Raw genomic sequence first — 17,774 nt, forward strand, 5'->3', positions numbered from 1 at the left:
TTATTTACTTAAATTTAATACAGTATGTCTCTATATACATCTTTATTTAATTTTGTTTATTAATTGTGGCCAAAGGGGGCGCATTTCAATTTCTTACAGACACTTGTCATTTAATAGCTTGGCCAGAGGGGGAGCACTTCAAATGTTTACACACACTTGTTATTTCATATGTTGGCCAGAGGGGGGAGCACATCAAATGCTTACACACACACTTGTTATTTCATATGTTGGCCAGAGGGGGAGCACTTCAAATGTTTACACACACTTGTTATTTCATATGTTGACCAGAGGGGGAGCACTTTTAAAAACAGTCAATTTGAAAAATCCCTCCTTTTTGGGACGACCCTCATTTTGATAGATTTCACCACAAGGGAAGCAAATGAGACATTCTCTATTAGACGCAATGGTTTTCCGTTTTGGGACCATGATTTTGGTCCTAACTTGTTCACCGGTCCTCATATGGAAGGGACTTTTCCTTGTTGATGTCTCAAGAAGGGTAGAAATACAAGAACACACACACACACACTCACACACACTCACACACACACACACACACACACACACACACACACACACACACACACACACACACACACACACCCTTCAAGCCGACAGGGACCCTGGGGCAAATGTCATTGACACAGCAAATGGGGTATCCATGTTAGTAAGTCGCACACGTTGACATAAATTACAAAGATGACTTTTTTGCAGTTTATAAGCGTATCGACCAAACAGTAAATGCCAGTCTTAAGTGGGACGACACGCCGACATGAGGGCTTTATGGACGCCAAAGCACGCAGCATTGATTGCAATGTGCACCGCTCCTTCAATCAATGGGTCGCCGTTTGCAGCTGGCACAGAATATTGAATACATGGAAATTGGGGAAAATTACAAATAAGAGTGGCAAGTTGTAAAGCGATGCCTTAACGTGAATTATTTGTATGTCGAAAACATTTTAACAAGAATAATGAACCGTATTTTGCGGACCATAGGGCACACCGGATTATAAGGCGCACTGCCGATGAGCGAGTCTATTCAGGTCTATTTTCATACAAAGGACGGGAGTGGAAGAAGTGTCAAAAGATGGAGCTAACTGTTTTAAGGACATTCAGACTTTACGTTATTTTACGTTATTTTGTAAGATCTGAGTGTGTTTTATTGGAGCACTGCAGTGTCGTGCTTCTGAATGTTCTTGTGTCACAAGCCGGAGGCGCGCTCTGTGTGTGTCTGGGTGTGGGTGTGGGTGTGGGGATAGGGGGGGGGGCGTGTCTGTGTTTACTAACAACGGAGCCGCAGTCGAGTCAGTGTCTTAACATGGAGATATTCTCACTTCTTTTTTTTGTCGAGCACAAAGAAAATAACATTTTAGTTAAATGTAAGTTGTGTCTTGGATCAAAGATCCCGTCTACTGCCCAAAACAACAATTCAAATCTGCCTGGTTCGGCTTTGTGTATGTCACGTGTGCCTTCCTTAGGTGAAGCCAGGTTTACAGCTATGTTGTTATTATGCTGTTTGTTACTTATGTATGTTATGTTGCAGCTATTTAAAATAGTTTTGTCAATTTGTTCTGGCCTGAAATAAATTGGCCCTTTGAAACATATCTTTGTCTTTGTGTGTTGTATGTAGAGCACATTGCTATAGAGTTCAGTGATGCAAATGCATGTCCAGTTGATCAACAGATTGTATTATTCTCCAGTACTGAAATGAAGGCTAAAAGGGCATTTAAAAAAAAAAGTAACTAAATAGTTACTTTTCACAGTAACGCATTACTTTTTGGTGTAAGTAACTGAGTTAGTAACTGTGTTACTTTTGAAATAAAGTAACAAGTAACTGTAACTAGTTACTGGTTTTCAGTAACTAACCCAACACTGTTCGCCACACATGTACTAAACGTATTAAATTGCGTTATTATTCTATAATTATTATTATTCGTATTTATTATAATCTTTTTAGATTAATCTCATGACTTAGTTTATTATTATTGACAGCCCTAGTAAAAAGACTACAGTAGAATGTTGTTAGTTAAAGACAGCTCCCAGCTTATTAAACTCTTTCTATGGGACACTTGGTTGTCAAGGCACTACTGTGCATTCAAACAGTTTGATCGATATTCCCCTCAAGAAAAGGTTGTGTGCTCTAAATGCAAAGCAATTACTGCAACACATCATGTTGCAACTTGGTCCTTCTCATTGCCCCGTGCATTATTACACCCAGTGTGCATGCACATGTATTTACAGCCATATGCTCCCTTCACTAATATGTCAGGACGTGGCCTGATTACTTCACTTGAGTGACTATTGATTGGGTAAGTTATATTTACATTCAAATACACTTACAGGACAAAACATTAAGAGCAACTGCACGATTGAATGAGGTCATTCCTTTTTAAATAAAAAAAAGAATGCTAATTTTTAGGTAAACAGATGAGACAATTCCTGAAGGAATGCTGAAGTTGAACTGAAATGCTGACAGAATGTAGTATGAATGTAAGAATAGTTTGACTGTTGAAATGGTTTCTGTCCGGTTCAAACACTGATGACATCTATTAAACGAGACAAGAAGCAAAGAATCAAACAGAGACAGAATTCAATTTGGCTCAGTGAGGAGAGGCGCCTGGACACTGTACCCTTGCACAGTGTCTCAGCACGCTCTGGCAAAAGATTGTACGCCACCTCTTTTATTTGGACTTTCCCTGATTACATGGCAACAGCTGTTTCTAAGGGACAGGGGTCGTAAACAGCCATCGCCCTTATCACAAAACAGTTCAAAGAAAAGGTTGTAAAACAGTTCAAAGAAAAGGTCGCCAGGAGGGGAGTCTGGTCCTGCTTCCTCTCCGCTTTGTAGTTCTTGGGTCAAGACAAAATCTTTCTGTGGATTACAATACATCAAAGAGACAGAACACCTTCATGTTGCTTCCCATCCTACACAGTGGCGTTTTACAAGCCTTCTTCTTGGTAGGATCAAAGACAATGTCAAGACTTGGACTATGGTGTGGTTTGTTTTCCCGTGGTGCAAAGCGACTTGACCGGACACGGCGTGAAGGTAAGGACATGTTTAATATTTTAACTCAAAAAGCTCAAAAAAGGTATAAACCAAATGCGCTCACAGCGGAGGTAAAAAAAAAACTTGGCTATGAAAACAAAAGACTAGCACAAAGGCAATTAACTAAGAACACGAAACAAAAACACTTACTGTGGCATGGCATAAAGCATGAATAACAAGGGTGTGTAGAGGGTGATGTCGCCAGGAAGACAGCCTGGCAACTGTGAGCTTAAATAATAGTGACACGATTAGTGACAGCAGGTGCGTGACGCAAAATGTGAAAACGTGAGACAGGTGGGTGACATGAGGATGTGAACCAGGTGAAACTAATGGTTGCTATGGTGACAAAACAAACAAAAGTGCACAAAAAGTCCAAAAACAAAACCGAACATGACTAAAACAAAACATGATCACACAGACATGACAGACAGCTTTTGTCTTCTCGCCGGGAACTCATGGCAACACAAAGTTTTGTGATATTTTAGATACAATTATTCTGACAGTTATCATTGCACTTTGTTTTTACCATCACTTCTACCCCTTGCATTGCTTGTATTAGGTCACATGACTTCTTCCCGGAAGTGAAAACTAGCAGTGGTTAACCAAGCCAAAGTGGCTGTTGAGTATGCAAAGGGCCTAAATCTTCCTGCAAAAAGCAGATACGAGCAAAAGATCTAATTATGCAATGGAATATATCCCTATACTTTATTTTGCTCGGGTAATGTTGCATTTCATGATTCATCTTTGCATCTTGTAAACAAACAGCGAGTACTATCACCAGACAACTGACTGCATGTCCATTTAACCAACTACCAATGACTGAATCATCACCATATTGGATTTTTGTCCTGTTGTCATATGTACTCAATAAACAAGAGGGGAGACGTAGAAGTACCTTTCCTGACAAAGTATCATTGACTCACTTCCAGGTTTCTGTTTGTTAAAAATAAAATAGAAATAACATCAAGATAATGCTTCAAAGGGAAATACTAAACATGTATATTAAAAATATATCAAACAAACCTTTAAAAAAGTGGTCACTGCAAACGTGTCCCTTGGAGTGGAGAGTGTGCCGTTTTGTCGTCATTTTCCGAAAATCTTGCACTCTTCCGAACCCTCTTGATTTCTTCTCGAGGAACTCTGAAGAAACGTTTATCCTTTTCGCGATTTCAACAGTTCGTACAGCCGGAAACAACGCAAGCATAGGACATTTTTCTTCAAGAAAGGCTAAATGGCGCCATTGAGAACAGACGCTGCTTGACCACCGTGTGGCGTCATTTAAATCCAGGCAATTGTGAAATTAGAAAAAACTATTTGTTTACTATCAACATCACCCGGAAGTTTCTTGACTCTGTTTTAGTGTTGTCCCGGTACCGGCACCAAAATATATTTCGATAGTTTTTGGTACTTTTCGATACTTTTATAAATAAAAGGGGACTACAAAAAATGGCATTATTGGCTTTATTTTAACAAAAAATCTTACAGTACATTAAACATATGTTTCTTATTGAAAGTTTGTCCTTAAATAAAATAGTGAAAATACAAGACAACTTGTCTTTTAGTAGTAAGTAAGCAAACGAAGGCTCCTAATTTACTCTGCTGACATATGCGGTAACATATTGTGTCATTTATCATTATATTATTTTGTCAACATTATGAGGGACAAGCTGTAAACATTAATTATTAATTCACTTGTTTATTTACTGTTAATATCTGCTTTCTTTCTCTTTTAACATGTTCTATCTACACTTCTGTTAAAATGTAATAATCACTTATTCTTCTGTTGTTTGGATACTTCACAGTAGTTTTGGATGATACCACAAATTTGGGTATCAATCCGATACCAAGTCGTTCCAGGATCATACATTGGTCATATTTAAAGTCTTCATGTGTCCAGGGACGTAAATCCTGAGTTTATAAACATAATATGCATTTAAAAAAAACGTAAGAAGATTTTGTGATGCTAAAAAATAACATAGTAGTATCGACTAGATACGCTACTGTATTTGGTATCATTACAGTGGATGTCATCAATGGTAGATCAGTAGATCAATCAATCAATCAATCAATGTTTATTTATATAGCCCTAAATCACAAGTGTCTCAAAGGGCTGCACAAGCCACAACAACATCCTCGGTACAGAGCCCACATAAGGGCAAGGAAAAACTCACCCCAGTGGGACGTCGATGTGAATGACTATGAGAAACCTTGGAGAGGACTGCATCAATGGCATTTGTTTACATTCAAGAATGGCGTAATTAACGGTGACACTAGTGAGCTACGGTGTGTAGTGAAGCATGTTTAGCTATCGTCCTGCAGGGATGATACTTGTAAGAAACTCACTTTACCGGTACTTTTTAGAGGCGGTATAGTACCGAATATGATTAATTAGTATCGCAGTACAATACTAATACCGGTATACCGTACAACCCTACTCTGTTTGCATATAAAGTCAGTATCAATAATAAAAAAAAAACAGGCATCACACATTTTTAAGTATTTCTGCATCACTTTTAGCAGTTTAGACTAGGGATGTCCGATAATGGCTTTTTGCCGATATCCGATATTCCGATATTGTCCAACTCTTTAATTACCGATACCGATATATGCAGTCATGGAATTAACACATTATTATGCCTAATTTGGACAACCAGGTATGGTGAAGATAAGGTACTTTTTAAATTTTTTTTATAAAATAAGATAAATAAATTAAAAACATTTTCTTGAATAAAAAAGAAAGTAAAACAATATAAAAACAGTTACATAGAAACTAGTAATTAATGAAAATGAGTAAAATTAACTGTTAAAGGTTAGTACTATTAGTGGACCAGCAGCACGCACAATCATGTGTGCTTACGGACTGTATCCCTTGCAGACTGTATTGATATATATTGATATATAATAATAAATAATGATAAATGGGTTGTACTTGTATAGCGCTTTTCTACCTTCAAGGTACTCAAAGCGCTTTGACACTACTTCCACATTTACCCATTCACACACACATTCACACACTGATGGAGGGAGCTGCCATGCAAGGCGCTAACCAGCACCCATCAGGAGCAAGGGTGAAGTGTCTTGCTCAGGACACAACGGACATGACGAGGTTGGTACTAGGTGGGGATTGAACCAGTGACCCTCGGGTTGCGCACGGCCACTCTCCCACTGCGCCACGCCGTCCCCAATATGTAGGAACCAGAATATTAATAACAGAAAAAAAAGTGTGTATCATGTGTTTTTTATGTTGATTTAATATTTTAAAAATAATAAAAATTAAGAATAAAAACTATACCGATAATAAAAAAAACGATACCGATAATTTCCGATATTACATTTTTTCGCATTTATTTTCCCACAGTATAAACAGCGTACCTGCCCAAACATGTTAGAACTGTAGAATGATGGAGGGCGAGTTCTTGGTTTCTTATGTGGGTTTATTGTTAGGCAGTTTCATTAACGTCCTCCCATTCACGTTTTCGTCTACCGTAAAGCAGTTCGTCTGCTGTAAACAGCAATGTTGTGACACTCTTAAACAGGACAATATATATATATATATATATATCTACATCTCTAGTTTAGACACATTTTAAAGTTAAAATGATCTAATTTCATTATCGCATCCCTCCTGTTTTACTATGATAATACAGTATTATGTCCTCTGTTTAGCAAGTGTTGGAAGGCAGCTCTTTACATTAAGGCCCATCTTCATCCTGACAATAAATATTGGAACCATAAACACTTTCTATTTGGAGGAGTCATCATTCTTCCATATCAGCTCAGCACCACCACAAAGGAAAGAGTCTTGCCAAGACTTGGAAAAAAAAAAAGTCTAATCCTCGCCAATTCCGGACATCTTTAGGTGATTCACTTTTACATAAGCAGCTGAAGTTCATTTTTTGATGTGGTTTGTATTTGTGTTTTTGTCTGTGCATTGTGTGTATTATTATTCAGTATTAGTCGTAAAATGGCGATGGAAGCCCGGGATGATCCTTTCCTCCATGAGCAAACACTTCATTTTGACAGATCATTAGCTAGACATTATCTCTCATTAGGCGCCTCTGCATTAATTATGCAACACCCCGAGGACGCGCGTGCACAATTACAGGCACTCACACTGGCACACCAAATGAAGCCCATACATGCACCACTAAACCAGAGGACTCGTGTGATGAAATGCGTTCGACCGATGTTTATATGGAGGATTAATATGAATTTAAAAGTGTATTTTTTCATCCTAGTGACACTTAACCTATAAAATGTGCAATACTGCATAATAAATATACTTTAGAGTGGTGCTTTACATTTTCTATGATGAGTCCGAGGTTTTAGTGGTACCAGTAATGAAAAAAGGATAAGCAACATGATGGAATGGATATTAAAGTTATTGCCATGTAGGATGATGTAACAACAAAGGGGTGTCCTGGCTGCTCAGTACAACATGGCTAAAAATAATAGAGTATCAGTCACCGTGTAAGTGGTGACCTGACCTGTGACACAAAACCTTTGGCTTCATAGTTGCTACGATGTTTGGTATAGGCATCTCTGTCCCGGCTGTTCAGTTCGTAATAATATTTAATATTATTGCAGGGGTGTCAAACTCATTTTAGCTCCGAGACTGTGGAGGGGGGCGTGGTCTGCCGGGTGTGTGAGGACCGGCCTCGAAGCACAGCTGGCAGGTGATTGGATTACCCAGCTGGGGCTGATCATCCAATCACCTGCCATGCTTATTAGCAGCAGCCGGACCAAGACGCAGCAGTTGGAGTTGGGGTTTGAGCCAGACAACCCACACATGCGCCCGAGACCACGCCGCAAGAGGGAGAGCAGCCGAAACACTGAAAAGTTGCTGAAAAGAGTGCTGACCTGGCGCGTGTGCACGCAATAAAAAATATTATTGCGCCTGACTACCAGGGCTCTCAAGAAGGTCTGTCGCGATCAGGGGAACCCACCAGAGGGCAACCTCTACAATGGCATTACATTTTTTTTAATAAAGACAACTTCATATTGTTGTCTTTGTCTCACTTTGTCCAAAAATAGAACAAGCACATTCTGAAAATGTACATATTACAAATAATCCTCTTGGCAAAACACTTCTGAGGAAAAAAAATGGTGCCATGAAGAACACAATGAACTTAGACTCTGTCTCGGTGTATTTACAAAGCCATTAAATTTGAAGTACTTTGTGTTTAGCATTCTCATGTTGGCAGTTCATTAAAAAACGTGTTTGGAAAAGCAACCGAGTGTTTACTAAAACCGCCGCATTGGTGAAATCCGCAACTGCCGCAACACGTTCATTCATCATCGTTCAAAAATCACAATTTTATTATATAGAAAACACTTATCAAAATGACCCCATAGTTGAAATCAAGGTAACATAACGACAAACTTAATCAAAGTGAACATGCCAGATTTAAACATAAAATAAATTACATACAACAAATGTAGAAACACACATTTTTACAATAGAGTCCAGGGTGCGCATCGTGCATTCGACCAATTGCAAGCGCTGCACAGAACTCTAACTACAAGGATGACGGTCAAGTTGACTTCAATATTTGCATCCTACCGTTTTGTTACTTTATCCCTTGAGTAGATAATTTACAATGAAAAAAAAGGTAATTGTGCGTCGCAACTGACGGCACACTTTCTATTTGGAGGAGTCATCATTCTTCCGTATCAGCTCAGCACCACCACAAAGGAAAGAGCAACTTGCACCTGCGCTGATTGGAGTAGCGGCAGCCAATCCAGAGAGCGCTTACAATCAGCTGACACGTCACCTTAAACACTGTCATGCGTGACATGAGTTACGCTTGAATTGCTATTGCGACATCCAGTGGACACATTTAGAACAGCAGTTTCTTTCATTCAAAAAATGCAGCACATTTTTATATTTAGCCAACTTATCTTGGCCTGAATTAACCGTGGGTTGAATTAAACTTGTCCGCATGTTTTAGACATAACCCTCTGGTGCACCTGTCACCAGGTCTCTATTTGCTTACAATCAGCCTTAAAATCGCTCCATTGTTAAACAGTATGGGCCTGATCTAAGTTTGCGGGTATTGAAACACATGCAAACTTGGTCGCGCACGCAAAGCTGATCTACTAAGCTGACACGCAGAGGATTGGGTTGACTAAATGACTGGGACGTGATGCTCATTTGATTCTTTAGCACCTGCAGTGTGATCTATCAAGTCCGAAACTGTTTTGCGTCCATATTTAGCACGTTTAGAATGTACGTGCAAACTGGCACAGTTAGGCACAAATGGCCTTGCTGCCGTCAGAAGGAGAAGCGACGCTTCCGTGATTGTGTCCCCAGTCTACATGTTTCTGTCGGAGATAAAATGTTAGTGTGGAGGGATAGTGCCTGCAGGAGCAAAGGTCACCGCCTCTGTCAATGGTGTTGAGGGCGGAGCACCATCGGCTATGGGGGTGGCCTGCGGGCCTGCAGCGAAGCGGGATGTGCCAGGACCGGCTTCGAGATCAGCGACAGGTGCGTAGATGGCCCACCTGGGCGCGTTTATCTAATCACCTGTCGCTCTGTTAAAGGCGGCAGCCGGGAAGGAGAGGAGTGGTTGTTGTTGGTGGATAATAGAGCATGCCGAGAGAGAGAGAGAGCGAAGCTGAGGGACAGACCAAAAGACACTTGCTGATAAGCACGAAGACAATCAATTGCACGATAAACAAAGCGGTCGTGTCCATGCTTGGTGGCCAGAAGAACCCGGAAGTAAGGGACTTCCACAAAGGCAAAATACCAAAAAGAGACAGCCTAATTTAGCATAGCATTATGAACCCTACTTGCTTGGCATCCATTAAACATAGGAAATAAATACAAAAAAAACAAAAAACAGGTAATGACATTATTGTACGTTTGAGCGTTTTCCAACAAGCGTACTTGCTTTGTTGGCATCAACAATCGCAACATTACTTCGAGGAAGTTTGACCGAGTCCACTCTGGGTGCTGCTTGAGTGCTTGTTTGCCCGCCAAGTGTTTGAGCCGGCCGAGCCTGCAACCCATCGAAATATGTCGCCGTTTGATTCGTGAACAGTACCCGTTGGGAAAAAAAAAATGTTTAGCGTGCTCGCCACCCACCAGCTATGCAGATGGTCAAAGTGATTAGCTTGACAATGAGTTTCAGGCCATGCAAGAGCAGGCGCTGATAGCGTCGTGATTGAAATAAAAGAGGCATGCTTTTAGGAGCCTCATGAGAGGACGTTTTTGCATTAATGTTGGCAGCTTTTCACAATGCAATACTGTCAGCAGCAACACAACTTTTCCCGCAGCATAAAAGCAGCCTCCGGCGACGTTAATGGGACAACACATTGGAGGCTACGGACCGGGGCAGTTTCCGGCTGGCCAGACTCCATCCATCTGTCCTCTGGGCACTTTTCCCTGTTTACGCTCTCCATCATAACCGCCATATAAACCTCCGCATCCATCTCTCTCAGGGGGCTTTTTCTGCACCGGCCAATCGGACCCTGGTGATCTATCAGAGAGCGACTCTTCTTACTGATGGCTACTTATCCATTTGTGATTGCAAGTGTTTGTTCGACACGTTCTGGCTGTTGCTCGGATGACACACAGACGGAAAACAAACAGGGAAGTTATGACAGTTAATTGTGCTGACAGACGAGCAGCGACCATGTGACACTGCCAGCAGATATTGAATGGAGATGACATGCACTATATTGCCAAAAGTATTTGGCCACCTGACTTGAGTCACATCCATCCATCCATCCATTTTCTACCGCTTATTCCCTTTGGGGTCGCGGGGGGCGCTGGAGCCTATCTCAGCTACAATCGGGCGGAAGGCGGGGTACACCCTGGACAAGTCGCCACCTCATCGCAGGGCCAACACAGAGAAACAGACAACATTCACACACTAGGGCCAATTTTAGTGTTTCCAATCAACTTATCCCCAGGTGCATGTCTTTGGAGGTGGGAGGAAGCCGGAGTACCCGGAGGGAACCCACGCAGTCACGGGGAGAACATGCAAACTCCACACAGAAAGATCCCGAGCCCGGGATTGAACCCAAGACTACTCAGGACCTTCGTATTGTGAGGCAGATGCACTAACCCCTCTTCCACCGTGCTGCCCTCAACTTGAGTCACATGTGAACTTGAAATGCCATCCCATTCCTAACCCATAGGGTTCAATATGATGTCGGCCCACCTTTTGCAGCTATTACAGCTTCAACTCTTCTGGGAAGGCTGTCCACAAGAGTGTGTTTATAAGAATTTTTTGACCATTCTTCCAAAAGCGCATTGGTGAGGTCACAGAAGGCCTGGATCTCAGTCTTCGTTCTAATTCATCCCAAAGGTGTTCTATCGGGTTCAGGTCAGGACTCTGTGCAGGCCAGTCAAGTTCATCCACACCAGACTCTCTCATCCATGTCTTTATGGACCTTGCTTTGTGCATTGGTTGGGAGCATGGATTTGTCCAAAATGTTTTGGTATCCTGGAGCATTCAAAGTTCCTCAGGGACGGCGTGGCGCAGTGGGAGAATGGCCGTGCGCGACCCGAGGGTCCCTGGTTCAATCCCCACCTAGTACCAACCTCGTCATGTCCGTTGTGTCCTGAGCAAGACACTTCACCCTTGCTCCTGATGGGTGCTGGTTAGCGCCTTGCATGGCAGCTCCCTCCATCAGTGTGTGAATGTGTGTGTGAATGGGTAAATGTGGAAGTAGTGTCAAAGCGCTTTGAGTACCTTGAAGGTAGAAAAGCGCTATACAAGTACAACCCATTTATCATTTATAACTAAGGTGCAAGGCCCAACTCCTGGAAAACAACCCCACACCATAATTCCTCCGCTGACACCTCTCTGTCAGTTTGCGTGGGCTACCACTTCGTGGCTGAGTTGCTGTTGTTCCCAAACTCTTCCATTTTCTTATAATAAAGCCGACAGTTGACTTTGCAATAGAAAATTTCACGACTGGATCTGTTGCACAGGTGGCATCCTATGACAGTTCCACGCTGGAAATCACTGAGCTCCTAAGAGAGGCCCATTCTTTCACAAATGTTTGTAGACGAAGTCTCCATGCCTAAGTGCTTGATTTTATACCCCTGTGGCTGGTGACGGAGGCAGATAATTAGATATATCCATATTTGTGTGTTACTTCTTTTAAACTATAGTCATATTACAAAACAGCTAGTGTTCTTTATTTGTTATCTTTTAGTTGTCTGTAAATACTGTGTGCCAACTTTTGAGAATGTCAAGGGGGAGATCTTCTCTGCTTCTCGTCTAAAACCGATTTTAGATAATAAACAAAAGGGACCTGGAGTGAGCTGGGAGAAAGGGGGAGTAGTAATAAATTATTTCTCTTAGCTTTCTCTTTGCCCAGCTGTGGAGAAAGGGACAAGGAGGGTGGGGGCAAGAGAGACGAGATAAAAGAAGAAGTTTTGCCGTATGAAAAGTTAGACCAATTTAGCTGTGCGAGTGAGCGCTTCTGTACGGGATTTGGTCTCAAGTTTATTTCCAAAGGCTTTGGAAATAAAATTACAAAATACCTATTCTGTCTCTGGTGGTTCTTCTACTCAGCTTTACGTGTCATAAAAGAGCTTGGGAGTGACCAGCAACTTGAATTCCCTGGGAGGTACAACTGGTCCAAACGCAACACTGGACCAAGTGATTAGGACACGTGATTCTGACTATTCGGATGGGTGGCCAAATACTTTTGGCAATATAGTGTATCTGTGGACATCTCTTGTGCATTCTTCTAATAATCGGGAGCAGACATTACAGTGACAGCACCTTTTTTTTACTCCATGAATCTCCTATTTCTGTCTTCTGAAGTGAATTAACCAACTCATATTATGTTTTGCATATGGTGAATGTTTACATTCCTCTTGGAGAACGCAAACCACCAAGTTTAATTAAATAGTGGTATTTCAGCTTGAGCACATAAATAGATAAGGCCCCTGAGTTTGACATTCGCAGGTGGATTGGATCACTTCTCGTAGGAAAGAGGCCTGTAGCAGTGCTCTGCCGTGGGTTCCCCTGACCACCACACACTGGCACGAATTCCCCGGTATTCTGGATTCAATAATGTTTTTATTAAGTCCACTCTGCGGCAAACGCACTCGACTTTTCAGCATCAGTATCTCTTGCTCTCTGTTGGGCTCTGCAGCGTGTGTCTTTCTCTCTCTCCAACTCCAACCATGTGTCTCGTTCCGGCTGCTGCTATTAAGGGCGACAGGTGATTAGATAATCATCCCCAGCTGGGCAATCTACTCACCTGCCGCTGGCTTCGAGGCCGAGCCATACACACCCCATTCCTGCAAGAGGCATGTCGACCACAGAACTGAGGGAGTCAAACTAACTGAACAAAACATGATCCGGGCAACAGATCATGACAGAGGTGGTACTTGGTGAAATTTTTTTTTTTAGAACCACTGCTATACAGGTGAAATTTAAAAAAATTTAATATTGTGTAAAAGTCCATTCATGTCAGCAATTCAACTTCAAATGTGAAACTAATATGTAATATATACTCATGACATGCAAAGTGAGATATGTCAAACCTTTATTTGTTATAATTTTGATGATCACGACTTACAGTTTTTGAAAACCCAACATTTTCTGAGGTTTTCAATCTGTAGTTTTCATAAACTGTAAGTCCTAACCATCAAAATTATATCCAAAGAAAACTTGAAATATCTTGAGTTGCATGCTCTGAGGCTCGATCATATATTAGTTTCGCCTTGTAAAGCTAACTGCTGGAATAAACGAACCTTTGCACGACATTCTAATTTTGTGAGTTTCACCTGTAGATGATCTCGGCGCTCCTATACAGTTACCAGACCAAAATCAAATGTCTTCTGGAGAGGACGCCAAACAGAAATTGGTGGAAACAACCTTTTTACCTGTTATTGACTATGGAGATGTGTTGTACATGAATGCTACTGCTGGTTGTCTCCACAAGCTGGATAGTGTGTACCACGGGGCACTGAGATTCATCACCAACTGCGCTCCCCTTACTCACCATTGTGTGTTATACTCAATGGTTAACTGGACATCTTTATGTGCTCGACGCCTCAATCATTGGTATGTTTTCATCTACAAAACCATTCTGGGTATCACTCCATCTTATCTGTCTTGTCTTTTAACAAAGAAACAAGGAAGTCACAATCTTCGTTCAATGAATGTTCTGCAATTTGTCGTCCCCAAAGTAAGAACTGAACTGGGCAAGAAAACATTTAGGTTTTCAGCACCGAAGGCTTGGAATAACCTACAATCGAACATTAAACTTCAAACCCTAGTTACGTTGAATGAGTTTAAAGCTTCTGTGAAAGGACTGCAGTCTACCTTGTCTGTATGCACATGTGTTATGTGAGCAAGTTTTAATGTTGTAAATGTGATGTTTTATGTATTTGTTTACTGTTTTTAATGTAACCTTGCTGCTGCCCTCTTGGCCAGGTCTCCCTTGGAAAAGAGATCTTTGATCTCAATGGGATTTTACCTGGTTAAATAAAGGCTAATAAAAAGATAAATAACAAGAGTGAAGGTCCGTAGCTTTCTAGAAACGTGGCCCCCAAAATACTTGAGTTGAATAGCACAATTGTACACTAATTACTCCGCGTCTCATTGAGACATGCCTCAAATGCAGCTAGCTAGCAGACTGCACTTGTGGAATCATTTCAGCAAAAATCTAAGTACAACTATGGTGCAAATCTAATGGGATATCAATGATCCCTGAATTACGCTGGTATCGTAACCCAATACCTAAACTTTAGTCAGTGAAAAAGCTACCATATGTTTCGAACTATAAGGCGCACTTAAAATTCATTTTCTCAAAACTCGACAGTGCGCCAAATGTCCGGAATCATTTTGGTTGTGCTTACCGACCTTGAAGCTATTTTATTTTGTACAAGGTGAAATGATGTGACCAGTAGATGGCAGTCACACTTAAGAGATATGAGTAGACTTCAATATGATGGCAGTCACACGTAAGAGATATGTGTAGACTACAATATGACTCAAGTAAACAACACAAAAATGTTATATGTTCCATTGAAAATACAGAACTAGGGGTGTCCGATAATGGCTTTTTGCCGATATCCGATATTCCGATATTGTCCAACTCTTTAATTACCGATACCGATATCAACCGATATATACAGTCGTGGAATTAACACATTATTATGCCTAATTTGGACAACCAGGTATGGTGAAGATAAGGTACTTTTTAAAAATATTAATACAATTAAAAAAGATAATTAAATTAAAAACATTTTCTTGAATAAAAAAGAAAGTAAAACAATATAAAAACAGTTACATAGAAACTAGTAATTAATGAAAATGAGTAAAATTAACTGTTAAAGGTTAGTACTATTAGTGGACCAGCAGCACGCACACTGTATTGATACATATTGATATATAATGTAGGAACCAGAATATTAATAACAGAAAGAAACAACCCTTTTGTGTGAATGAGTGTGAATGAGGGTAAATGGGGGAGGAAGGTTTTTTGGGTTGGTGCACTAATTGTAAGTGTATCTTGTGTTTTTATGTTGATTAATTAAAAATTAAAAATTAAAAAAACAAAAAAAACAAAACAAACCCCGATACGATACGATAATAAAAAAACCGATACCGATAATTTCCGATATTACATTTTAACGCATTTATTCATCTCTATATAGAACATTACACACAGCGCTCAAAAATCTATCAAAATGTTTTAGTACGACTTTGGTAAGCTATGAAGCTGCATCCCTTGTTGGATTGTACTGTGCTTCAATATACAAGTATTATTATGGTGTGTGTATAAGGTAAGACATATTATCTGGCGTTTTGTTTCGCAATATTATGCAAAAGCAACTTTTCTTACCTTCTGGTACCCGTTGGTCTGTATTTGGGATCTGCATAAGTCCTGAAAATTTGCGCAAATCCGCCTTTGTAGTCCGTGCCGGCGACGTAGTCTATAAGCTTCTTCTTTTTCTCTATCTTCTTGTTATGGGACATTCATCCTCCGCTGTTGCCATTTCTAATATAAAGTAGTGTAAAGTTCTTACTTATATCTGTCAGTAAACTCGCCATGAAAGCGCTAAAACATACCGGTGTAGTGAGTTTATATTATTCACCCAAGAAACTTTAGTTTTAAGAGCGTTCCGGTCATGTTGTTGTTTACGGATGAGGGGATGCTGATTGATTGAAGTAAAGTCTGAATGTCGTTAAAACAGTTAGCTCCATCTTTTGACACTTCTTCCACTCCCGTCCTTGCACGCTACACCGCTACAACAAAGATGACGGGGAGAAGACGCCACGTACATAAGCCCGCCCACAAAACGGCGCATCCTGGAGCGACTGTCAGAAAGCGGCTTGAAGATGATGTGTAAAACATAATCTATGCAACATTTTGACCAAAGAACCACCATTACATGTTATGTAGACCACAAGGAAGTGTTTTACATTTAGAAAAATTAATATTAATGTGACCCCTTTAATGCGCCCTATAACATGGTGCGCTTTTTGTATGAAAATAAACCTGACTAGACCCGCTCATCGGCAGTGAGCCTTATAATCCGGTGCGCCCTATGGTCCGGAAAATACGGTAACGTAACTTGATAGTCCTAAGGGAAACTTAGGGTAGGAGGATTTAAACCGGCATGCCCATGTTTTTCAATCGCACCTGCAACGAATTAGCTGTGAATTTCAATGGCGCTCCCCTCCGGGATGTGAGAACTGACAAAAATGCAATCAGCCACTCAATAAGTAAATCCATTTAAGCGTTGTATTGTGAATAACAGCCTCTGAAACAACACTGAGTTACACGTGTATGTGAGCCACAAACATTGAAAGTAGCCCACACAACCTTTCCAAACTGGTTTTTTTAATGGATTCCTGTGGAAACATGTTGGTATGGTCAGCCTCTCTCCACAGCAGTGTTTTTCAACCTTTTTTGAGCCAAGGCACATTATTTGCGTTGAAAAAATCCGGAGGCACACCACCAGCAGAAATTATTAAAAAACGAGACTCAGTTGACAGTAAAAAGTCGTTGTCGCAATTGTTGGATATGACTTTAAACCATAACCAAACATGCATCAATATAGCTCTTGTCTCAAAGTAGGTGTACTGTCACCACCTGTCACATCACACCGGGACTTATTTTGAGTTTTTTGCTGTTTTCCTGGGTGTAGTGTTTTAGTTATTTTCTTGCGCTCCTATTGTGGTGGCTTTTTCTCTTTTTCTGGTATTTTCCTGTAGCAGTTTCATGTCTTCCTTTGAGCGATATTTCCCGCATCTACTTTGTTTTACCAATCAAGAATATTTCAGTTGTTTTTATCCTTCTTTGTGGGGACATTGTTGATTGTCATGTCATGTTCGGGATGTACATTGCGGACGCCGTCTTTTTCCACAGTAAGTCTTTGCTGTCGTCCAGCATTCTGTTTTTGTTTATTTTGTAGCCAGTTCAGTTTTAGTTTCATTCTGCATAGCCTTCCCGAAGCTTCAATGCCTTTTCTTAGGGGCACTCACCTTTTGTTTATTTTTGGTTTAAGCATTAGACACCTTTTTACCTGCACCCTGCCTTCCGCTTTTTCCGAGATCTACAGAGCAATTAGCTACCTGCTGCCACCTACTGATATGGAAGAGTATTACACGGTTACTCTGCCGCGCTCTAGACAGCACTAACACTCAACAACAACACATCATTTGCAGACTATAATTACTGGTTAGCAAAAAATATTTTTAACCCAAATAGGTGGAATTAGATAATCTCCCACGGCACACCAGAC

At 40.8% G+C, this 17,774-nt stretch overlaps 1 protein-coding gene across 1 annotated transcript in view; it reads left to right on the forward strand.

The window, feature by feature from the left end:
* The first annotated feature begins 2,965 nt into the window (after nt 1-2,965).
* Nucleotides 2,966-17,774, forward strand: part of LOC133593888 (A-type potassium channel modulatory protein KCNIP2-like) — a 375,917-nt gene continuing 361,108 nt past the window's right edge. The window contains exon 1 of the mRNA XM_061946884.1: nt 2,966-3,043. Coding sequence (XP_061802868.1) covers nt 2,971-3,043 — 73 coding nt within the window. The 5' untranslated portion in view covers nt 2,966-2,970. The remainder of the gene's footprint in view (nt 3,044-17,774) is intronic.

Source organism: Nerophis lumbriciformis, linkage group LG02, assembly GCF_033978685.3.
Source record: "Nerophis lumbriciformis linkage group LG02, RoL_Nlum_v2.1, whole genome shotgun sequence".
NCBI classification, from domain to species: domain Eukaryota; kingdom Metazoa; phylum Chordata; class Actinopteri; order Syngnathiformes; family Syngnathidae; genus Nerophis; species Nerophis lumbriciformis.